The 26,125-nt window shown below is 36.6% G+C and overlaps 1 protein-coding gene across 3 annotated transcripts in view; it reads left to right on the top strand.

The window, feature by feature from the left end:
• The window catches only part of TENM1 (teneurin transmembrane protein 1), a 774,784-nt gene that overhangs the window by 422,225 nt on the left and 326,434 nt on the right, over positions 1 to 26,125 (top strand). For all 3 annotated transcript variants that reach the window (XM_078065077.1, XM_078065079.1, XM_078065078.1), the window contains one exon: positions 25,624 to 25,864. In XM_078065077.1, the coding sequence (XP_077921203.1) occupies positions 25,624 to 25,864 (241 nt within the window). The remainder of the gene's footprint in view (positions 1 to 25,623; positions 25,865 to 26,125) is intronic.

The following is a 26,125-nucleotide window of genomic DNA, read 5'->3' on the forward strand; positions in this document are numbered from 1 at the left end:
TTTACTTACCCATACCAGTAAATCCTGGAAAACATCTTAATTATACAATGAGCTTTAGGACTAGGGCTTTAAATCAAAGAGAAAGTAATGGTTTTTTTAGTTGTTCTTCAGTACTATGCACACTACACTGGAGTTTAGCCTTCACCTTAATACCTACATTTTCTACATTTCCATTATACAGATAAATACTTCTCATAGGTAAAGTGAAATAATTTTTAGCATCTAAAACATTTTCAAATAGTTGTTAATAATTTGATAAACACATTGACTAAACTATAGTATCCATGCAAGGGAATACTATGCAGCTTAAAAGAAAAAATGACAAGGAAGATTTCTATGCTGTGTGATGTGAAGCAATCATAAGATGTATTTTTAAGCGAAAAAAACCAACGTGTAAAAACGTGTATGTGGTGTACTCTATTTGGCATATGGAAAGGGGGCAAATAATAGTATATGTTCATATGTTGTATATTGGCAAGAAGAATACTGGAAAGATGAATAAGAAACTAGGTAAAAAATGGTTACTTATAAGGGTTGGAGGAGGAATGGGGTGGAGGGGGAAAGAAGAGAAAATGAAGCTTCTCAGTGTGTATCTCTATATACAGGTTTGGGATTTTTTTAATTTTTATTTAAATTCATTTAGTTAACATATAGTGTATTATTGTTTTCAGGGGTTGAATTTAGTGATTCATCAGTTGCATATAACACCCAGTGCCCATTACATCAAGTGCCCTCCTTAATGCCCACCACCCAATTACCCCATCTTTCTACCCACCTCCCCTCCAGCAACCCTCAGTTCATTTCCTAGAGTTCAGTGTCTCTTAGGGTTTGCCTCCCTCTCAATTATCATCTTATTTTATTTTTCCTGGTTTGTTTTTAGTTTTGAAGTGTGAATTTAATGGAATACAGAGAAAAGGAATTTACCAATACATAAAAGACTGTTTTACCCTCTGATTCCCCAAGAATACCTAAGTTCACATGGTGGACCTAGATTTTTCTCTTGAGTCTACTATTAACTAGCTATATGACCTTAAGCAAATCCCTTAACTCATGTGGACTTCAATACTGTAAAATAAGGAAGTTAAAATAGACGGTCACCAAGGCCCTTTCCAGTTCTAACATTCCATTACATGAACTGGGTGACCTCATAGTATGGGCATATATAAGTCAATGTTTTATTTTAATTCTAGTATAGTTAGCATACAGTGTTATATTAGTTTCAAGTGTACAATATGGTGATTCAATTAAGTCAGCTTCTTAAGGACTAGAATTTTATCTGATTGATAAGAGTATTTATTGCTACTCTAGGGTTTTCTGTTTTGGCTAATTGTTTTCTCCAAATAAAATAATAGTTAAAATGGGTTTTCTTACTCAGGCAGTTAGGCGCACATTAGATATAAATTACCCTTTGAGAACCTGTATTTACTGCTGTGCTAAAGAGAATTTCTTTTAACTTTGGGCAAAAACTTTATACAAATATTTTAAAGATATCATAAGTGTACTAACCCAGATGAACTTAAAACCAAGTTTAATTGTTAATCAGTATTTTGATAAGCTTCTGAGTCTTTATTAAATATGTGTTCATGTTTGATATCCATTCTGTTTAAGCTTCAATTATTTAATTACAGGTCTTGATATGAAACTAATCATGCATATATCTATACGACGCTTGCATACTGACAGGATAAAATCATTAAATAGTCATTACTGTAAACTGACGTTGGCCTGAAATTTTTGCAGTTAACGGGGGAGTTGATGCTTGATGAACAATCCAATTAAAACTGGCAACAAAAGACCTAAAATGTCAGCCAAATTGCTTTTTAATAGTCAATGCAGCCGTCACAAAACATAAACATTAAAGTCCCCATAGAAGCATAAAGCTTCATGGTGAAACAATTCTAGAAAATGAATAATAATTACAGCATCTTGAGGATTCTTTTAATAGATGTGCACTCATTAAAAATATTTTGTTGGTTAGAATCAGATGACAAAGTATGTTTTCCTGAATACTTCCTTATATTTGTTATTGTCATGGCTTTATTTTATACTAGGTAAGTATAATTTCTATTATTATCAAAAAAAAGTTATTTAACAAGGATTTTAATAACCTCGAAGATAAGGTTCTGAAAAAAAGAAAAAGAAAAATATACATGACCAGCTAACATCTCAAAATATAAAACAACAACGAATCCTAAGTTACCCTAAAGTTTAAATGAAAAGGCAGGGAAGCCAATTGTGATCTCCCCAAGTAACCTGAAAGCAATCGCTAACATTTAGACTCTTGAGGCTCTGAGTGTGCAATACTGGACATGTGAATGGATTAATCACCAAAATGTTTCCTACTATCCAGCAGTTTGATCTTTAGTTGAAGATACAAATTCAGATATTTTCCTGAAATTTTTACCTTTGGTTTAAATGTTTCACACATGGAGGCCAAGGGGTTAGAATGCTATGAAAGATTGTCTTGTATTTTAAGAATAATCCAACTTCACTCTCTGCCATTACTGCCATGTTTTTTTCAAAAACAAAGAAAGAAGTTGTGAGGTTTTTGTCTTTGTGGAATTATAACACAGGAGAAAACATCAAGTAGCTCCTCTGGGAAATGTTCAAAACATCACAGTTTTAATAATATATTCATTTCTTTTCCCAATAAACATTTGCTGAACACTTCTTATGTGTCAACCGAGTGTTGACCACTCTGGGAATCTGGAGATGAGTAAGATTTGGATACCTTCCTAAGCTTCCTATTTAACTCAAGGTTAAACATGTAAATAGTCAACTGTAATAAAAGCGAGAACTGTGTGAATAATTCAAACCGAGAAAATAAAAAAATACTTCTCTCCCAGATTCACATGTGAGCCTACCATATATTTTTTGAAAATATTTTGTAGCATAGATATACTCAGTAGAGCACTCAAACAGATGGTGTCCTAATACATTTATGTATTAGAATAACTGTCAATTAAATATTGCCTTCCTCTACAATCATAGTATAATTTTATGTGTTATGAAGGGTAAATTGATGTTCCTACTTCTCCAGCTGTGGTTCCTCTGTTTTATCTGTTGAAGAAGTTAGTGATGTGTTTTCAGAACAACAATTAAAAAAAAAATCTCTCAAAGGAGTGATATAGACACATTGGGACTTCAAACTCTATTAGCTGAAACAGTGAGGAGAAAAGCCCATAGGAATATAAATGAAACTTTAATGGCACCATATCACAAAATATTAAAATGACCCAACTATCAATAAAAAATTCCTTATCTCTTATTTTTTTTTCTTAATACAGTGATGACTAAAATATGGAGGGAAAATTTTAACATGTAGGCTGTATCTCTAAACCATCATCTCAGCCTGTGGGAAAATAAAAATGCCTTGTTCTGTATCATGCACATAATCAGATAAAAGGATGTCAGCAATTTGATTAAGTGTTGGCTTGAACAGACCAAATCAGCCAGCTCTTTTGCTAATGTATGGACCACAGAATAATAAATATAAAGATAATTTTCTACTCCTAAAGTAGTCTTTTAATATTCACACATTTTTAAAAAAACGAAGCTTTCAGTGTGAAAAAGAGTAGATAGATACATACATACATAGACATTCTTGTGACCTCATGTGTATTGCTCTCTGTATGTTTTGCACTTGTCAATGTCCATTCAAACTAAAAAATATGTCGCACATATTTAGCAAAGAATTGGGTGCCTATTATTACCTAGGCATTGTGTTGGACACCGCGGATGCAAAGATGAGCAAGATAGAGACTTCAGTCTCAAGCACCTCACTGCCTAGGTAAGGAAGCTTACACAAAGAAATAATTCTAATGTTGTGAGATTTCTGATAACTGTAATAAAGTATGTGAGAACACAGAAAAAGAAATGGATAAAGCCATCACAGAGGGGATAACATTGCCTAGAAGATTTGTGTTTGCCTAGAAGACTTGGGTTCATCCTTTAAGACCCAGCTTCACTGAGGAAGGTGGGAGGCAATGGCATCTAAGCAAAAAGCACGTACAATGCCTTAGAGACATGGAAGTGCATGGCCTATGTGAAGCGGAGGGATGGGAGATAAAGCTGCCGCCATTTATATGCCCCACTAAGAATTTCATACTCTATCTTATTGGCAATGAATAACCACTGCATTAATTGTAACTAAGAGAACAGCTGTGGCTTCACTCATTCTGATTATTCATTGATAATATATAAATTAAATAAGTTGTTAATAAATTCCAGAAATATCAGATATTCTTTTTTTGATAAGAATCCAATGCTTAACTTTCAAGGTGTTATCTATAGTCAGTGTTTTCTACATTCCCCTGATATATTTAAGTCAGGTAAAGATTTTCTAAGATGATTTATTTATAAAGCAGGATTAGCATTTTCCCCCATAAAAGTGGAATAAAACCAGTATTGTGCCTATATAGAAACCCTAATTTTTTAAATATAATATTCAAGTAGAACTCTTAAAAGAGGTCAAACAATGAAATTACCCTACATAATTCATAACTAACTCAAGGATGGCCAGAAAATATATTTTTAGTATCCCAATTATTTTAATGTTAAAACCAATAACATGGAGATTTGGTCATTATAAATTACTTTTGAGCAACTTAATAATTTAGTAGACGACCATGGTATGTAGATCAATGACTTCCCATTTATTTTTCTCACCATTTCACACAGTTAGAAATACATTTTACATCATAATAGACAAAACTGAAACAAAAGTTTTATGAGGTAATTCTTACCTTTACCAAATAAATCCTTAACTTCACTGAAAAGTGAAATCATAGAGCTGATGCTCCATGATGTTTTCTATTCTATTTCATTTTTTAGATGCTAGTCAAAATCAGTTTCATGACCCAACATTTGGTCACAGCCAGAAGTTTGAAAAACATTGTTATAAATAGAATAGTTCAAAGACTTGGGGTCTTTTCCTAGTTTTTCACCACTTACCATCTCTGTGACCTTGGTAATGTCTCTTGACTTCTCCACTTTTTGATATACAAAGTGAGGATGATGCCTTCCGTGTCTATCTCACTGACTCCTGTTATAAGGAGCAAATGAGATATTTCAAAGTGCTTTGCAAACCATAAAACACTATATAGGTATAGAGAAGTGATATTCATAAAATGAAACTATATTTCATTGTTATATATTTCCTGTGACTTTGGTGAACCTTTTAATTTTTCAAATTCATTCCTGAAAAATAATTTCCTTGAGGGTATCTAGTCACACCAGATATATCTGAAAATAAGGTTGACAAAGTGTTTCCCATTCTGAATAAGAGATAGCAGTGACACTAGTTCAAGTACAGTTTACATTTTTGGCCTCTCAGAAGAGAACCTGATACAGATCACCACCCTTTAAACTGAGAAGATGCTTGTTAAAATAATGGGAGGAACGCATGGCTTCATATTGTGTAATTTGCTTATATGACACATCTTTTATGATACATGGTGCCGCTGCTGAAGTTAGCCTTTGGCAAAGATATGTCATAAACACGTTTGCAGGGCTCTAATAGGAAGAAATCTATAACAGCGAAGAGGGAGTCAGGCAAGCCATTCATTTGAAAAAGCAGTGTTTAGTAAAATATTATTATGAACTGCCTGTGTTCAGTTCTTGCCTCACCAAAAATGACCTGAAATTTAATGTAATTTGATGATCAGTTGTCCAGTTTACTCCATTCTTCCAGCAAGCATTTATTGAGCACTGACTGTGTGTCACATTGCAGGTGCTATAAGAGTCATGAAAAAGAAGAAGCCATGGGCACTGCCTTTCAAAGAATTTCTGCTCTGTTAGGCAAGGTAAAACAAGTATTTAGATACGAGGCACAATGTTAAGCCGTTTTGGTTACGTGAAGAAGCGACTTGCTCAGACTAGCTCAGGTGGTAAGGATTTATCGTAAACGTGCATCTCCAAAGATTGAAAATGGATCCAGCTCTAGAAACCTCAGTCGTACAAGTTTGTGAATCTTCAGCCTAGGATTCTGCTATTCATATGACACAGTGACTGGCCTCATGTCTGCTATTTTATGCAACCATCTACTTCTCTTCCTGCCACCACCTAGCTTCATATGTCTTAGGAGTGCCAAGAGCATGAGAGGAATACAGTGCTATAGGAGGTCAGAAGAGAAAAATACTGCTTCTTTATTTAGATTTCAAGGAATGCTTAATTTTCGAAAGGAATAGCATTGGTATTGGACCTCAGAGGAACAGTGAGATGTAGACAGAGTATGGGATGAAAAGACATTCAGAGTGGAAAGTCAGGTATGAAAATAAAGATTCAGTGATGGAAAGCACCAGTTGTGTCTTTTGAACGGCCAATGTTGCAATCTGGCTGGGGAAAATGAAATATAGAAAGGTAAACTGGGGCAAAATCATGCCCTTTTAACCTCCCAAATGTATAGTTTTAAACTTTGTAATTGAATTCTAATTTAATCAGCATATATGTACATATTAAATATATTATAATAACATACAATATCACATATTATATAATAACATTTAACACAGAATTTTTTTAATTTAATTTAATTTTATTTTGTTATGTTAGTCACCATACAGTACAGCATTAGTTTTTTTTGTTTGTTTGTTTCTGTTTGTTTTTTTATTTTTTTATTTTTTTATTATGTTATGTTGATCACCATACATTACATCATTAGTTTTTGATGTAGTGTTCCATGATTCATTGTTTGCATATAACACCCAGTGCTATATAACAATTATGATACTGATATTATGTATGCATTATATATACATATAATTAATTTTCCAATTTCAGAAACAGTTCAAACAAAGCATACTTCCGAAATATCTTCCAGTGGCCTTTGCTTTGGTTTATTTTACAGAAACTGGAACACATTTGTCACTCCATTGACAAGATTATCTAGTGAGGTGCATGGCATTAGGCATCACGTGGATTGATAGCATAAGAAATTTCCTGTCTTTAGAATTCATCGTTTAGTTGAGGGACAAGACAAAGAAGCACAAACAGACATAAAGGTCCCAGAGGCAGATGCCTCTGTCACTGAGTGCTTACATCATCCCTAACCACTGTACACAGGTACTACAATCCAATCCCCTTGTTAGCTTTCTTGCCCTCTTATCTTTTCTCAGGTGCCTTACTCCTCGATCTGCCCTACAGCAGCATGAAGAGACACCTAAATGGTTCTCAAATCGAAGTAACTAGTCCTGGGTTTAAAGGCCACCCTCATAGTCATCTGACTATGTGCATTCCCATTTGTACCTAGCTATGCTTTCCTCTCCAGGGTGGCAGACTTATTTGTCATTGGAAAATACTGTCTTGAGAATCTCAGAGTCTTAATAAAAGGCAGAAGAGCAAAAAAGAATCACTGATAAAATTTGATTGCTTTTGATAAAGTAACATGAATAAGGGCTTAAAACAAATTCCTTGATAAATGTTGGGTCAAAACTTAACCAAACTCTCCAAATAACAGTTATGTGTTAAGTAGTCAAGATATGCCAGCAAAAGACTTTTTTTTCTTACTAATTCTCTAGGAAACAGAGGCTAACTAATCCAAGGTGACATAATTACAGTAAGATGCAACAAAGCCTCAGCCTGATCCAGGATAAAAAGGGATCTTCTTGCTTCTTTTGAATGCCCTCCAGAAAGAGAAGGCCACATCCAAGAATATTCCAAACTAATTCCAAACCCAAGAGATATCTCTGTGCCTATGACCTGAGACAGCAGTTATAATTTTGTAAAGCACACATAGAAGTGACTCTAGAAAGACGTGTATTCACATGAAACCTGGAATATCTGTGGAATGATTCTATGTAGGTTAATGATGTGGCAGTTAGTAGTGGCAGCTCTACTGAGAATAGCAGGCAGCCTTCTAGGGAGACAGAGAACTTCATGTCTCATTATTTTTTTCAACTGACTCTAAGCTTTTTGAAGCTCTGTGTGTGTGTGTGTGTGTGTGTGTGTGTGTGTGTGTGTTTGCGTGATAATGAAATTAAGCTTTTTTATGCAATCTAAAGATTTAACATGTAATTTTGCTTTATTGAACTTCTTTCCAGAATCTTGGATTAAAAATATTTACAAGGTAGGAAAGCAAGATACTGCTAGTTCAGTATAGAACATTATAATAGATTCATGGTAGAAAATAATTTGATGTACTAAGAAAATAGTTCTAAAAATAAATGGACTCAGCGCCTGAAAAATGTAACTAAAGCTAGGGTCAGGTAATGTGCTTTAATTGTATACATGTCTGTCCTCCATGCCCTGGCCCCCACCCCACCCCACTGAGCTTTTGAGAGCAGGGACATTCACTTTCACCATTATTCTTGGGTGTAAAACATGCCTAACACTTAATAAGTACTCTATACAAGCTTGTTTAGAGAATAACCAGTTTGGGGTTGGGAAGGTAGTGCATTAGCATTAGCGGGCCTATTGTTTTCTGTCCCATCTCTCATTCCATTGTTTGCCTCTGCCACCTTGCCATTCCCACACATCGTTCACTAAGCCGTCAACAAACTGATCTCTTTCAATTGGGCCTTTTCCCATACCTTTGCTGTGAAACGTTATAGACTAGTCTGTTCTCTCTTTCTTAACTCTGCCACCATTCACTATTCCCTGCTCTTTCAGTCAGTTGTGTTTATATGTGTGTGCTTCACCTTACCCCCCTATCAGTTGTATGACCTTCTTCTCTGATGACCATCATTGTTTCTTGTGAGTTTTCAGGTTAATACATATGTTCGAGGAAGGGGAGAGAGGGTTGAACGGCAGATCGATATCTGCAATCTTTGCAATGAGGTTGGTCAATAGAGTACACACAAATGTGTTTTTCGCTCTTCTCAGTCCACACTGTAGTTTATTTTCTGAAAGACATATGATGCTGACCATTTGGTATAAAGGTAGAAAGTGGTTATGACAGCAAGTAAAGGCATCCTCATCACAAGTGCTACCCTTGCTAGACCATGTGATTGTGGGCAAGTAACAAATTTTCCATGCTTCATTTTCCTTGTCTTAAATTTCAACGTATTTATGGATTGCACTAGTAACTATATCCTCACAATAACTTACGACATCTTATAATGGGAACGGTATATTAACAGAATGATATTTGCACCTCTCTGTCTGAGAACTGAGAGTAATTAAATACAGTAGAAAACCATTTACTCAGAATGTCTAAGACCTGATCTGCTCTAGATTAATTATTATCAGTGTTTAGATATTTTAATTCCAAATGAGAAAATAATTGTTAAAGGAATGCTAGTTCATGAAGTGTGCCATTTAGTGTGGTATGTAAAGCATGGTGAGAAAAAAGTTTAAAATCATCCATGTGTGAGAAAGTACAAAACATAATATGGAATGTAAGATATGATAGAAAATAAACCAGTTTTTAAAACACACATCTCAGAAAACACTTATTTACTGGTAATATAGTATCCCGATCAACTGAAGCATAGGTTGGTGCTAGGTACTAAATTGTGTCTCCCCCAAATTCATATTATTGAAGCCCTAACCCCCAGTGTGATGGGATTTGGAGATGGGCCTTTGGGTGATAATTAGGTTTAGATGAGGTCATGAGGGTAGAGCCCTCGTGATGTGATTAGTACCCTTATAAGAAGAGACATCAGAGAGCTTGCTCCTTCACTCTCTCCCTGTCATGTGAGGATACAGTGAAAAAGTGAACAGCTGCAAGTGAGGAAGAAAGCCTTCACCACTAACCGACCATGCTGGCCCCTTGATCTGGGGCTTCTCGCCTCTAGAACTGTGAGAAAAAATTTTTGTTGTTGTTTCAGCCACTCAGTCTATGGCATTCTGTTTTGGAAGCCTGATCTAATAAAGACAGTTCACTATGTGTCATTTTATTACCTCCAGATTTTGGTGAGTAGTAAGTAAATTTTTTTCTTTTATCATCATTTGATAAAGCCTCAAATTTCCAAATGCAATCACTTTTCTCTTCTCAGTATGTAAATTAAAGAATAGGCTGTATGTGTTAACAGAATTCAGTGCATTAAAACTATGCTTACCCATTAAAGCATAAATGACCAAGAACATCATAATTCTTTTGCTACCAGCAAGATTCATGATGATAATCATATAATCATCTAATTTGCCCACCCTCTTCATAATGCTTGGATTTGGCTACACATTGATGTCACTAACCTACATTATCACACTATTAGTCACCATATGAGGTAAAATAAAGATGCAATTAGTGAAGGAATGGCATGACTTTCCTATTGTGGCAAAAGAACACATAACATAAAATTTGCCATTGTAACCATTTTTAAGTGTGCAGTGGAACACTGTTAACTATATACACATTGTTGTGTAAGAGCTCTCTAGAAATTTTCCATCTTGCAAAACCAAAACTCCATTCCCACTGAATAACAGTTCCCCAGTTTCCCCTTCCCTCAGCCCCTGATCATTTACCTCCTAAGAGTTTGATTATATACCTCGCATAAGTAGAACTACCTGGTATTTTTGTGACTGGCTTATTTCATATGTAATATCCTCAAGGTTCAATCCATGTTGCAGCATTTGACAGGATTTTCTTATTTATTAAGGCTGAATAATGCTCCATAGTATGTATATACCATGTTTTCCTTTTCGGTTCATTCATCAGTGGACATTTACATTGCTTCCAACTTTGGCTAGTGTGACTAATGCTTCCATGAACATGGGTGTGAAAATATATCTTCAAGGTCCTGTTTTCAGTTACTTTGGATGTATACCCAGAATTGGGATTGCCAGTTATATGGTAATTCTATTTTCTCATGTTTTTGAAGAACCTTTATACTGGTTTTCCATAGGATCTGCAACATTTTACATTTCTACCAGCAATGCACAAAGTTCTGATTTCTCTGCATCCTCACCAAATCTTATTTTCCGGGTTTTTTTTTTATAGTGGCCATCCTAATATGTGTCAAGAATATGTCATTGTGGTTTTCATTTGCATTTTCATGAGGATGTTGATGCATCTTTTCAATATGCTTATTGGTAATTTGTGTATCTTCTTTGGAGAAATGTCACCTCAAGTCCTTTGCCTATTTTTTAAACAGGTTATCTTTTGTTATTGTTGAGTTTTAAGAGGTCTTTATATATTCTAGATAGAAACCCCTTATCAGATATATTGTTTGAAAATATTTTCTCCCATTCTGTAGTTCGCCTTTTCACTCTGTGCCTTATTTCCTTTGCTGCATATATTGAGTAATCATTTAAAAAGTTATTTTAGAAAATCACTGTTGTTCAGATAGACACTTGTATTCATTATATTCCTGTATAAAGAAACTTCTGTTGTAATGTTTAGATCATTGGGGGTTGTTTTTGTTGGTTTTTACATTTTCAGGTCCTTCAAATGGAGATGCTATATAAATTACATTGGAATGTTTGTGTTATGAAGAATTTAGTAATTGGTGCAAAACAAGTTACAAAAATCCATAAAATATAAAATAACATTTAATTCACTTTAAAAGAAAAGAGATATAATACCCCTAGGGTTTTTAGACTTTAGAGTTTGGCATACCCATGAAGTATTACACTATGGATTTATATAATAGAGCCAACCATTAGAGCTGTTTTATTGAGGAACACTTGTAGTAGCTACTTGGACTACCATAACCTTAGCCATCCTCGTCATTATCCATTGCTGTAACTTTAGCATGTCTTTAGAAAAGGAAAACCCCCATCCCCATAGTTTCAGGAAATCCATGTTATTTTAATAACATTTATTTGAAACCAGTTTGATACTCTCTGTGAGTAGATAGACGGTCAGCATGAATGCAAATTGTATAAAATGAGAATTTATTTTATAGTCATAGTATTTCTTTAGTAAATATGGTTAGGTTTTAATGTGCAGATAGAAAAATAGTGTAAATAAATCGCTCAGTTGTCTTTTTAAAGAAAGCCCATTAAGCAATCTCTTCTGATATTTTCAGGATCAACTTGGGATAAAATGATATACCAACTAATTAGTTGTTAAAGACTGTTAATAAGTATCACATAAATTTATATAAGTACTACTGAAATGAGGATATTTGCTACCGAGAATTAAAAGGAAGCATTTAATGATGCATGCATGAGCATATTGAATTGCATTTACAAATAAAGTAACCCATTACATGGATGTTATTATAAGTTGTTACATAGCTAATTCAGCCCCAGAATTTTATCTTCAGTGTTTGCAATAAATAGGATTGACAAGTGTGATAGAAGCACTGTTGGTGTGGTTTGCTTTGAATCCCAGGAGAGACGGCTGAGTGGCAGCAAACAGAGTCAATTCAATGCCATAGACCCAAGGCACTGGGCTAAGTTCTTCACTTTTTCGTCTCTAAAATGGGCACAATGTATGACCTTAAAACATCACATTTTCTTCCAAAAAGTAGAAAATATTCATCTCCTTAGAATATTTTCAAAATCCCACTTTCTTAACATTTTTCAGATAGTCCAGTTTCATAGCATACTAATTATGTGAGCAAGAAGGTGCAGCAACAGAATAGAGAGATCCAAGAATAGTAACACTAAGAAGCTGATAATATGTTCACAATGAGTGTGTATCGGCAAATGTTTTGTTTCCGTGGCACCAATACAATTGATTAAAACTCTTCTAAGTCAGTTATTTCTTTTGGATTATAAAAAGTCCCTAATCTGATATGGTGTGTTTTAATGACAAATCCATAGCCATAGTCTCTGTGACAAGACATGTGTAAATGATTTCAGTCAGAAGGTCAGAAGAGGTCTTAACATCTGAGTAGCCATGCCTTTCCCCATCTTGACCTGCCTCTCCTAAAAGAGAAAAGGAATGTGTTTTCCTTTTCATCTTACTTCACAGGTACATATCTTAACAAGACATAGAAAAAGAAAAAGTAGTTCTTCTTTATCTGCAGTTTTGCTCTCTGCAGTTTTAGCCAGCCTTGTCAATCACGGTCCAGAAGCAGATGATCTTCTTCCTGACATATTGTCAGGAGGTCAATAGTAGTCTAATGCTACGTCACAATACCCACATCACTCACCTCACTTCCTCTCATCACACAGGCATTTTATCAGCTCACATCATCACACAATGAAGAGTGAGTACGGTACAATAAGATATTTTGAGAGAGACCACATTCCCATAATTTTTATTATAGTATACTTTTATAATTGTTCTATTTTATTGTTTTTGTTGTTAATCTCTTACTGTGTCTAATTTATAACCTAAGCTTTATCATAGGCATGTATGTATAGGAAAAATAGTATATATAGGGTTCAGTACTACCCATGGTTTCAGGCATCCATCGGGGGTCTTGGAAAGTATCCTCCATGAGTAAGGGGGGCAATACTGTAGGAGCAGGAACAGCACTGAATTCTTTGAAAGACAGCTGTCTTCTAATCTAAATTCGTGAAAACAATTACGATAATGATTATATTGGTAACTAATATTAACCGAGTTTATAACATCTACCAGGCAATCTGCTAAGTACTTAGCATACAACCCTGGTCTGATGTCCGTGCTCTTTACATATACTATACTAGAGTATCATTAATATGCAATGCTTTAATAAATATATTTGGATATAGTATAAGGCAAGTCATACCACAAATTAGGTTGACACATAGTTACATAATTGATGAAATATCATTAGCTTATAATGTGGATGTTGATCCTGGTGCCAATATGACAAAGTTCCTGTGTATTTATTTAACATGAATGCTATGCCTATGGAACACCATACTTCTAAGTAGCAGACATAGTTTGTTCAGTGACATTTTGGTATATACTATTTTAAAATGTCTCTGAATATTCCTGACACTTTATCCAGCTATCTTTGCTCCTTCCCTCGTGGGATTTTATGTACTTTGAGGGAATTCTTTGAAAGGCAGTTTTGCTTGCAGCTTCGCCCAGTGAATAAAGCATCAGATAATATTTGTGAAGGTCTTTGAGAGATGCAGATAAAAGGTGCTTCCTAAATACAAAGCACTAATGTTGTATTCATGAAAATGGTTTTTTTTCATATCCTTTGCTTGAATGTTAAAGTCCCAAGGTGTTACTGCAATAAGTACTTTAGAAATGCATGTATACCCCCAAATCATTTAGTATAGGGGAAAATGCAAGTGAATGCACTCAGAGCACTTAAATAAAAATCATGAAATAGAGTCTGTTATCTGAAGTAAAAGGGACTGAGAGCATAATAAGAAAGCTAATCAATAGAAAGGGTTTGGTGTGGCTTGGAGGAACAGGAAAGGAGTCAACTGTTCTTATATTGACTCATGACTTCAATAATAGCTTCTTAGAACCATTCTGAAGAAAATAAGAAACGTGTGAAAATTGTGAAATGTTTTTTAACTATAATGGAGATGTTTTAAATAATCAAATATGTTAGAATCAGATAGGTTTTCTCATAAGTTACTTACTAGATGGTACCTGAATTTTATAAATTTTGCTGAGTTCAATAATTAATCATTCATTTAATAATATTACTTGGTGGTTACTATGTGCCAGACACTCTCTAGTAAGTGCTTTATACACGTGACATCATTTAACTCACACAAAAACATTAAGAGATATTTATTAGAATCCGTATTTTACAGAGAAGGAAACAGAGGCTTGAAAAGGTTTGATTGCTCACTATCAAACTGATAGTACATAGCGGAGCTGTTACTTAAACGCAGACTGATCTGATCCTAATGTCTGTAACTTAACTACTGTGTCATTTGGAAATGTCATGATGTACTCGCAGATTTCAAGAAGTCACACAGAGATGAGTTCCTCTAAACAAGTAAATTGGTAGTCGAGAAAATACTCTACTTGACTCATGTTATTGAATGTAAACAAATGAAACCAAGACACTCTCCTCTTTATCTTCTACTTCTGAGTACAACGTGTTCCATAACAATTAGATTTAATCCCTTCTCTACTTTGGCTTTTCCATCATTTCTTTGGAAAGTTACAAGTGATAATAATATATCTCTATACCTTGACCTGCAGCTGACTTTTGATGACCACTACTAGAAGGCCTCGTGGTAGACTATGGCCAGACTTGCCCAGGGAAGTCCTGTAAGGAAGAGTATGTGGGCAACACCTAGGCCCTGTATTATGTGTACACATAAGGGAAAATTTGCCCTAGTGCTGCCATAGCAAGAATTTGGAGATTGGGGAGCTGGACATGAAGTCTGCATGATAGGACTTCTTTTTTTTTTTTTAAAGATTTTATTTATTTATTTGAGAGAGAGAATGAGATAGAGAGAGAGCATGAGAGGGGGGAGGGTCAGAGGGAGAAGCAGACTCCCTGCTGAGCAGGGAGCCCGATGCGGGACTCGATCCCGGGACTCCAGGATCATGACCTGAGCCGAAGGCAGTTGCTTAACCAACTGAGCCACCCAGGCGCCCTGATAGGACTTCTTGAGTAACAGAATTATGCTTTACATAAGCTGTTTCCAAATGCCAGTGAGGCTGGGAGTACAAAAGACCACAATCTCATAGTGATATGTTCTTTCACCCTGTTAGACACCTCACTCTGTGCAGGCTGCCAGCACTACCAAATCAAGGCTTGCCTTTGCGGAGTACAAGGAACGCAGAATGGAGCCATGTATACACATGCCTGCATTCTCATTTTATTTGTATCCTTTGCAGTGCTTATTTGCAGTAGGTGAGTAAATCAAAGTGAAAGAAAACTCGAATCAAGTCCAGGTTGTAATCACACCCATCAATGAACCCAGATCGCACTCTTCAGTTGGGTCTTGTGTAGACTCCAAGTATTAATATACAGGAAGGAGCTTCCATGCACTCGTTCACTGATTTCAAGCCCTACAAGAGGTCTCTTTGAAAACTGCTTCTTAAAAGCATGTGTATTTAATCCTCTGTCCCTCTCAGCAGGTCTTTTATCATACATAAAATGTTTTCCCCGAGAATCATTTGAAAAAAGTTATTTAAATGACCTTAACTAAGAATTAGGTTGCTTAAAATACTTTGTTAAAGAGTTATCAGTCACTACCTATGAAATATTTTCTTAATTTCTAGGATTACCATTTATATTTATTAGTACAGTCTCATATTCATAGTTTCTTCAACATATGTTCTCATTTTTTTCTCCTGTTTATGCCGGCTGACTGTCTTCCCCTTGAGACAAGCTTATTCTTTTTAGTTTTCCTACGGCATCTATACATGGTGGGGTGGGGAGGAACCTGTCTGAATTCACCACTTATTCAATCTACTCTAACATTATATTAGTAGATTCCACTAATTTGCTCATTTTGATGGAAATTTTACTTGATCCACTAGCAAACACATCTATATCAATATATGAGTATATTTCCTAATTGAGCTGCCTTCTCGTGACTCCATTAGCCATCTTCCAGTTAATGAAGTCTCAAGTGCAATCTATACGTAATTTGAGGCTACATGTGAAAAGACATCATTACAAAAGAATTTGTCAGATAACTTTTTTGTATTCTGGGTGGTGTTCATCCAGAATCTTGCATTTTGTTTGGGGAACCATAAAGACCTAGTTAAATTGGAGGGAGTCCAGGGAGATAAGCAGTAATGTAATTGAGGGAATGAATCAGATTTTGAAGGAAAAATGAAATGAGTTAAATATGCATAGCTTAGCATAAGCAAAGTTTATAAGGCAGGCTTAGTAATATATCTTAATGTTGGCACCTCTCCAACAAACAAATCTATTTAGCATCTCACTAAAATAACATGTTGAAAAACAAGAAAATGAAAATTTGTAATAAGGAGGGAATTAATCAATGAACATTTCAGGCAGAAAGCTTCAGATACAAGCTGTGCCCACACAATGCCAAAACAACTGGTAGGAATGGGAAGAATTCAATCAAATTAGATATTTGACATCATAAAACATTCTCTCACACCGTAGTTGTTGTAATTGTTTTTTTTTTAATAAAATAAACTTAATTGAATTCCAGCTAAAACTTTGAATGTATTCCAATTAATTAAATTCACAAATAAACAAAATTTTAAACTTGTATTGACTAAAATTATGGGCTAAGTGTTTGGGAGATATAAAGATGATTCAGACCTAGATCCTGATATAAGACAAGGAGATGCATAGTTTGATTGCAAGCTGGGAAATAAAACTTACTCTCTCTTTTCTACGTAGCTATCATGTCCCAGTTCATACCTCTTAGGAGACTCCCTCACTAACCCAAAGATCAGGCAAAAAGGTTGATGGCAGCCAGTAGTATTCTACCATCAGCCATCAAGATCACAATTCTCAATTTTTTTGGCCCCAACATATTTGAATAACATGTACATGTGTATAACACTCCTGTGAGAATACCAAGATTTTTGTTCCCAATCCCCACCCTGCCCCATTTTCTTTTTCTTTGGTCAGTGGGGGGGGGGGGGAAGGAATAAACAAATTTTTCATCATCCCCATGGTATGCATATAATCATTTTACCAGGAAGTGGGTGTGGGAACTAGTGATTAAAATGGTTTGGGGGGGGCGCCTGGGTGGCTCAGTCGGTTAAGCGGCTGCCTTTGGCTCAGGTCATGATCCCGGGGTCCTGGGATCGAGCCCCACATCAGGCTCCCTGCTTAGCAGGGAGCCTGCTTCTCACTCTCCTGCTGCCTGCACCTCCCCCTGCTTGTGCTCGCGCTCTCTCTCTCTCTCTGTCAAATAAAAAAATAAATAAAATCTTTAAAAAATAATAAAATAAAATAATATAAAATAAAATGGTTTATGGGATCACAGTTGATGGCCAAACCCTGGTATGTTTGGATCCTAGAGCTGAGACCTGCTGAACTCGGGCGAAACATGGGTGAAATGTGAGAATTGTCTGGTCTTGTGAATACTGTTGTAACAGTGCTGTCTCTCCCCCACTGCCCCAGGTGGGGGCTATGTACCTGTTCAGTCCCCAGGTACAGATGCTAGAACTCGTCTCCACCACCTCACTGGGTGTCCACAGGTCTCCCTTGTTCCTAAAGTTGTGCTGGGGGAGAAGCACTACAGGGTATGTGGAATCTTTCTCACCAAATAGCCAGACAGTATTGCTTAGATGATGGTATTAATAATCAGTACTTTTTCTTCGGTCTTTATTTGAAATAAAGTTTGGGGTTGTGGGGCTAAAACCTCCCCAGCTTTCCCTAGTCCTCCGTGCTTTGTTTTTATCTTGTAGGATTGTTTTGTCTTTTATATCTTGTTTTTTATTATTCTTAATGTAGCTTGCCCTCATTATTTAACATATGGTAGTATGAAAATATTTTTCTTTGAGATTTAGACAGTCATAATGTTTTCTTGATTTGTGTTCCAAACATTCAGAGTTTCATTTTCATAAATAACATTAAAATGATTTTCATCCATTGCTTTTTGAACAAATACAGGGTGACCATTTGTAATAGTCTAATAAAAAAAAAAGGCTCTCAAAGTGAAAACTTTGTAAAATTCCAGAATATCTTTTATTAGCTAATTTATTAAATGATTCACTGTCAATTAATTCATAACCCTCCATTACCTACTTGCAAATAAATAATGAACTTGGGGATTGAAAATAATCGAAATACCTACATACGACTTTAGTTTGAGGATAAAGTAAATATGAACTTTTAAGGATCATTACTTTTTTATATTTTCTTTTTGATATACTTCACTGCCTAATAATGGAAGCCACAGCATCATTGTCAGCATAAGATAAAACAGGGCAATTATCTATTTCTTGTTTCCTGGTACATAATGGATAATAGAGTTTCCTTCAAGACCACAGTGAAAACTAATGAATCTGCTTTTATGGAAGGCTTTGGCCAACCACTAATTTCAATTGTTAATTAATACCATATATTGATATTTAGAATTTGACATTTAAAATTCCAAATCGTACTGTAAAGTAGAGCTCTTTACCATTCTATTTAGAAAAATGAATAGGTAACAAATGCATTGACTTCACTTTTCCTTTTTTTTGTAACCTTGCCAAACTGCTCTGAAAATATAAGCAAAGATGTATCCATCCTGTATTTTCACAACCAAGGAAATGAGGTAGTTTGAACATTTACTTCAATAATTTAAGGAAAACAGCATTTAGCCACAGTCCTTTCTTTTTTTTTTCTTTGATTGTGAAGTCCTAGTTTGTTTGTCTTAATCTATGTCAGAGAGTTGATTGAGTTAACAAACCAGCCACTTATTGGCAGAAATATTGACTATTATTCGTAAGATTGGCTAATTGTACTATGTAAAGCCAATACAGTGCACAGCACAGTTGGATTCCCCCTATAACAGGAAGAAATGGGTTGGGGGAGGGCTGCCTTGTAGATATTTGGCCCGTTGTTATGCTTGTACAACACACAGAACAGGAAAAGAAATTAATGAGACCTAGAAAATAGGAAGTTTAAACTTTCTGGAGTTAGACCAGCACATCCTTTGAAGATAAGCATCAGTTTATGGAGAGACTGAAGTGTAAATACGAGTTTCAGCACAAACATGTCAAAGGATTGTAGGTGCTTCAGTGTTGACCTTTATTTCCAGTGGTTGTAGCAAAGGTCAACCTGACAAAAATTAATAGGGCGTACTCTCTTACTTGCTGTCTTGGTAAGAAAACCATTCAAATTCCTCAAAGAATATACTTTACAGTCTCAAAGATAGTACGTAGCATCACAGGGCTCTGGAACCATGCATAGTGCAGTCATCTAGAACCAGACTGAAACCATGTAAACTGGGAAACATTATTTATTGTTGGCCTTCCTCCAGATCTTCTGTGATTCTTCTCCTGCCGTCATGTGCTTTAAATGCCAATTCTCTGTTTCTCTCTCCTCCTGTCCCTTTCTCTTGTCTGTGTCTCGCTCATACACATGCCCATACATACACACAAATATCTATTAAACATTAGCTATTTAATAGACTTTATTTCCATTCTCAATCTAATGGTTTATTTAACTAATGAATCTGCTTTTATGGAAGGCTGCAGGTACATTAATATTAAAGCCGTATTATTTGAGCCAGGAAAGTGACAAGGTGTACCTATTTACTCAATTTTCTTTGAAAACCAATTTTCTTACCTTCATATTCTTTGAGCCTCTAATAATAATTATAAGGTTGAGAACAGAAACATCCACAGCCAGATACACTTAAGACTAATTTTGTGATCACCAAGCACTATCAAGTTAATGGATATTAGCCATAACGTGCGAATTTATAAACCACCTCTTCACAGGTTGTGAAAGCTCCTTGTGGCAAGTAAAGTACTATAAAGTAGCAATATACATTTAGAATTAGTAGTAATAGTTAATATTAATAATAAACCTCTCCTTTTTATTTTAAACCATTTTCTTTTTATCCCCTCTCCTGCCTAGGAGGGAGAACAGCTCAGAAAAGCAACCCAGGGAACCAAAGGCTTATAATAGGCCTCGAGAGACTTGACTTAAGTAGTTATGGCAATAACCCTTTGTGCCCTGATGTTCTTTGCTCATGTAGATTACCAAGGCCTTCATAAGCATTAATTAATATTACCTCATAAGAGTTCAGAGAGGCGGTGAAATACTAATACAGGCCCATAATCCTTCATCAAAAATCTTTGGGGTCCTTTTGTTTCAAAATTTAGAATTTTTCAGATTTTACACAGGTAATGCCATGCATATATTGTATGGGGTATAGGCCAGCATTCTTTAATAATATATCAATATTTCTGCAGCTAAATGTATAAAAATTCTCTAAATGAAATAAAAACCATAAATACCCTTATTTCAGTTTAGATCAGGTTTTGCTACCAAATGAATGAGAAAAAAAAAAAAAAAACACCTCGGTTTTCAGGAATTTTTTGATTCCAGAGCTGCAGATGAGGTATTGTCCCACCATCTTCTCTTTGGCCAATGAGGTAATGAAACACAGACTTAAGGCCAGGAAGGGCAGACATGTTTTTTGACTCCCTGTGACCTTTTTCTACAGCTCTGAGAATATAGGTGCTCCTCTTGTTAACATACACTGCATAGTAACTTTGGGGAAAAAAACAGATTTTGGAGGTTATTGTCCTAGTATCAGTACAGAAAAGTTTGATTGGTTAAGTACATGGATCTGGGGGAAACTAGGCATGTGTCTACTTTGGTCACATTTTTCAGAAAAGAATTATCCATTAGCATTGCTGTATTAATGACAGTATTTATTTTTAACACTTAACAGAAAATTATTTTGCATGTACAGTCAGTTCTGCTACAACGCTTGTTTTGAAAACATTAATTTGTTCTCGTGCTTTTGGTATCTTTGAGAATAGTTTGAATATAAGACAAATTTCATGTCTGCATACATGTGATTCCATCTGTTAAAAATACTAGGGGAAGGCAGAAAACTGCACCCAGCAGAATGAACCATGTAGGAATATACAAAATACACATGTGCATATACCTGAAACATCCACCAGCTGTCTTAGTTCACCGCCCTGTGTTAGGAACCTTGCCCATCCACATCTGGGGTTAGATCTTTCTGTGTGACTCGGAAAACCCTCGTTCCATCACTCCACAGTAACTCATAAGTTGCAACCCATCTGACACTCACTTGCACAAGCAAACTTCAGGTCTTGTGCCCCAAACCCCCTTTCCCCATAAGTCCTTTTCCAGTGCGTGATTTTGCATAGGGCAGTGAATGTTAGAAATGCAACTGTCGCCTTATAGCCCAATGGACTGTGTTAATGAAGCATAAGGGGCACAACACCCTAATGGCCCCTTCAATAAGTTCCCACACAGTGTTTCTGAGTAGAGGTATTCTAATTTCTGGTGAAAAGTTTCTCGAGCTAAAAAAAGACAAAATAAAAAACCCAACTAGGCATGACCACTTTCTTTTCCCGCTTCTGTTTTGGAGACAATGGCAATGTTGTTTCTGAAGGCATATACCTCTATTAACAGTTCTGCCACACCTAAAATGCTTTAGATATACAATTTGGAGGAATTTTCCTCCCCTGTCCAAGTTATTTTAGGACCTCAAACCTGAAACTGGATCCTACCCAAGTATATTATGTGAATTAGACCTTCCATCTGAAATCTTAATTTACTTTCATAAAACTTTATAAGTATGTCCAGATATCCACATTTGCATAATCACTACACCCCCCCTTCCCTTGCGTCTCTCTCTTGGGCACAGAAATGCGTGGCTGCCAGATACATTTGGAAGTGAATGCATGTGACTCTTCACCCCTTGGAACTGGTGTCCTAGAGCTCCTGACACTGAACCCTAATGTATTTTTCATTAGTGTTTAATGTTGGGAAATCCCATTTCATGGAGCCCAAGGATTAAATTACTTCATTTGGAAGAGAACAAGTGCATTCCACATCTTTTTCCTGAGGTGAAAAAAAGAATGAAGCTGAGATCATTTGCATTTCATAAGGGTTTAAGGTCTGGATGTATTCCACTCAATTCAACAATCCAATATTATAAAAGCTTTTAAAGACAATATTAACAAGTAGGGAAACCTGGCATATTTAAAATGTGGAAATAAAAATATACAATAAAATAGATATAAATCAACAAAACACACATACACATATAATCAAAATAACTATACAGAGCAGTTCTACCTGCAGCAGAAATGATATAATGTTACAATAATACCATGATTGTACTTTTCAATGAAGTAGAATTTTTATCATGTTTCATAATAAGGAAGTTGCAAAGATTTTGAGGAAATCCAGCAAGCAATAAATCCAGATGATAATGAGTGATTCTTCTTTTGAACAACAGTACTGAATAGAGACTTTCTGTCTTTTGAACAACTATACTGACACAAACACCTACTGATTAAGCTAATAGATGTCACGTGTCATTTGGAGGTGTTCTGGACACAACACCTAAACTAGATTCTTTTTCTTCTTCTAACTCTGGACTCCCACCCTTTGTTTCCCTTGCTTGCATCATTAAGTTCATGGATTTAGATGGCAAGTCTGTAGAGTGTGTCACTGCTGCTCTTTTCATGTCTTAGAGGGACATGATTTTAAGCACCTTTTTGGGGTATCATTGTCCTTCCCCATGGCTGTGGGAGAGATTTCACTAGGACCTCCAAGGGGGAAACCTACTGCTTTGTGAACTGTCAAACAGATACCCAGTGACCACATCAGAATGAAAGAGCCCAGGGGATGCTGAGAGTGGTTCTCTAGGTCCGATGGGGCAGTGAAATAAAAGCTCTTAGGGATTTTACTCTGTACCTAGCACTGTGCTCATGTGACATGCAAGAAAAGTAGAAGATGATCTTGCTCTAAGAAATACGCAGTCCATTTTGGTAGATAAGACAAAAACATGGGATAACAAGGGAATACTATAATATTGCAAACTCAGGGGCCAAAGTTATGATAAAAATAGTAAATGGTAAAGTCAGAGAAGACAGTCATATTTATTTTCCAAAATAGCACATGGAAAAAAAGTGCTGGGCTGGGTGGGAATCATCAGACATAAGCAGACAAATTCATACAAGTTGAATGACTTTGAACAAATCACTTTACCTCTCTGAGCCTTGGGTTCCTCATCTGTAAAATGGAGAGGGGAGGAAGGAGAGCTGAACTAGGTGATCCCTATGGTCATTTCCAGTCTGAAAGTTTCATCCTTCTACTGCATTTAATAAATGCGTAGTCACTGACATACTATGTCCAAGCACATTTTACATGAATTAAATTTAATTGCTAAGAGAAAGGATTATTATCTCCATTTTACAAATGAAGAGTTAATGTTTCCAAATGACAGAGGCAGAATTCAAACCCAGGTTTGCCGTTACCCCCAAATTCTATGCTCTTTCCACGATGCTGCCCTGCCTACTATTACACCAAACCACCTTCCTTTTCGATGCTTAAGGAGATAAGATCTAAGGAGGGAAGCAGACATATAAACAAATAACCACAATGGAAGGTGGTATGTCATAAGTGAAAAATCCAGAAGATGTGGAGGATTCTGTGTCTCTAAATCTTAAGGAGGTAAAGAGAGCTTGTATTACAAAGGTCTACAATGTAGTGAGTGGAGCATTGGCCAGAGAGTCAGGAGATGTGGGTTCTAGTTTGGGCCATGCCCAGTGTCCCTGGACAAGCTGTTCTCTGGACATCAGTTTTCTCATCTGCAAAATGAAAGGATTTTCAAGGTCTTTTGGGTTCCAGCATTCAGTACTTTTCTGAGTCCAAAGATGGAAAGCATGCTTCTAGTTATGGTTATGAATATGAGCCCTGAGGTTTAAAAAAATTAATGAGATGTTAAGTGCTTGTGATGATATTTTTAGTGGATATGGGATTTGGGCTGAGCCTGGAATAATGGGTTGATTTCGAAAATTCATGAAGCATTTTAGTTCCTTTTAAATATCCAAGGGTAGCTGATTATCTAAAGGAATATTTTGTATCAAAATGAATTATCACTACTCCTTTCCCTATCTATCTTTTGTACAACTTCCTTTTTCATATAGCAAGTTTATTTAAAGGGAGAGCCATCTATAGGAGAAAACATAGCCAAGAATTTGTCATGCTCTTGGGGCACCGGTATCATTTTAAAATATGAAAACCATGCCAGTGTCTTCGAAATTCGAGTTGGAGGTAGAGGGATGGAAAGAAGTTATTTTTTTCCACGTGATCAGCCACTGCAAAGTGAGTCTCAGCACAAACCAGCTGAGCCCTTTTGCTAGGCATGGAAAGCCTCTGGCATTTTTCTGCTTTTTAACTCTCAGTCATTTGGGAGGTGGGACAAAGCCATGCTGTCTACAAAGTTTATCCAGAACGTGCTGGTGTTACAAGAGATCACTTGACATCTATTATGTTTCTCCTGTGGAAGAGAGGTGGCTATCAGCTACAATAGTGATTCCTTTTCAAAGGGGTTTAATTGGGCCATTTCTCGTGGGCCAAATTCTAACTCTCTGTCTATACATGTGCCTGCCAGGAAAACAGTGGAAAAATACCAAACAATAGCGACAAAAGAAGTCTGAGGACCGCTGTCCCAGGCTGCCCCCACTGCAAACAGGCAGAGAAAAAAATGGTTTCCCTTCCACCAAAGCTGCGGCTAATATGGTAGAGCTCCTAGAAAGGTGTGGCGGGTGGGGGAGGGGCGCAGACTGTGTGTTGCATGGCCATGGAAATATATATAATAACCTGAACAAACTCCTTTTCCAAGCAGCACTCTTAGTTGGGGGCGGGGGGGGGGGGCGGTGCTGGCAAAGAGATGAGTTTCGCGCAGTTGAGTTCCATACTCAGGGAGCTGTTTTTCTGGAGTATGGATTTGCTCCTGTGTAGGCAGGCTAGCATCCTTTCCTGAGGTAAGCCAGAAGGTGGCCTTAAACTTTTATTTGAAGTGTCGAATGATTTTTCTTGCAACAAATTTGTGCCTTTCACTGGTATTTTCCGAAGTGAGACTTTTGCAACTGATGGAGATCTGCTCACTTCTGTTCTGTAACTTAGTGTCTTGTTGATGATTTATTTGTTCGGTAGCAGAAACTGTGACAAATTGTGTGAGGCAGCCTCATTTACTTTTTAGCTGCTATAGCCCTGAAGAATTTACATGTAAATGCAACTGTGAATGTTTTACATTTCGTAAGCGTGCTGCACGTGTTTTTGTAAGTTAAGTGACATTTTTACAGATAGACTGAACTTAAAGCTCTGCCCCCACCCCACAGGTTATATTCTTCTGAAATCCTCAGTCTGACAAGCTGTGTTTTCCTGACTGCCAAGTGGGAGAGTAAGTCTCTATTTGGTGTTTTTCTTCTCTCCTCTTTAGACATGCAGAGCAGCCCACACAACCAGTTCACCTTCAGACCCCTCCCGCCGCCGCCGCCGCCTCCGCATGCGTGCACCTGTGCCAGGAAACCACCCCCTGCAGCCGACTCTCTTCAGAGGAGATCAATGACTACCCGCAGCCAGCCCAGCCCAGCTGCTCCAGCTCCCCCAACCAGTACACAGGACTCGGTTCATCTGCATAACAGCTGGGTCTTGAATAGCAACATACCATTGGAGACCAGGTACTTGAGCTATTATTGATCCCAATAACTTAAATATTGGCAGAGGATGATTCCACCGAGTGCAGAAACTCATTTCACCGTAGACATCTGCAGAGACACACGAATGCACACAGAGATGCACACCCAGATGCCTGGGCAGAAGGCAGACCCCTCTGCGGGCACAGGAGCGCACACAGGCGCACACATCTAGACTCGGGCACACTCACCGACACAGACCAAAGCAGATACACGTGGAAAGATGAAACCACAGATGCATAAACA

Source organism: Halichoerus grypus, chromosome X, assembly GCF_964656455.1.
Source record: "Halichoerus grypus chromosome X, mHalGry1.hap1.1, whole genome shotgun sequence".
Lineage (NCBI taxonomy): Eukaryota > Metazoa > Chordata > Mammalia > Carnivora > Phocidae > Halichoerus > Halichoerus grypus.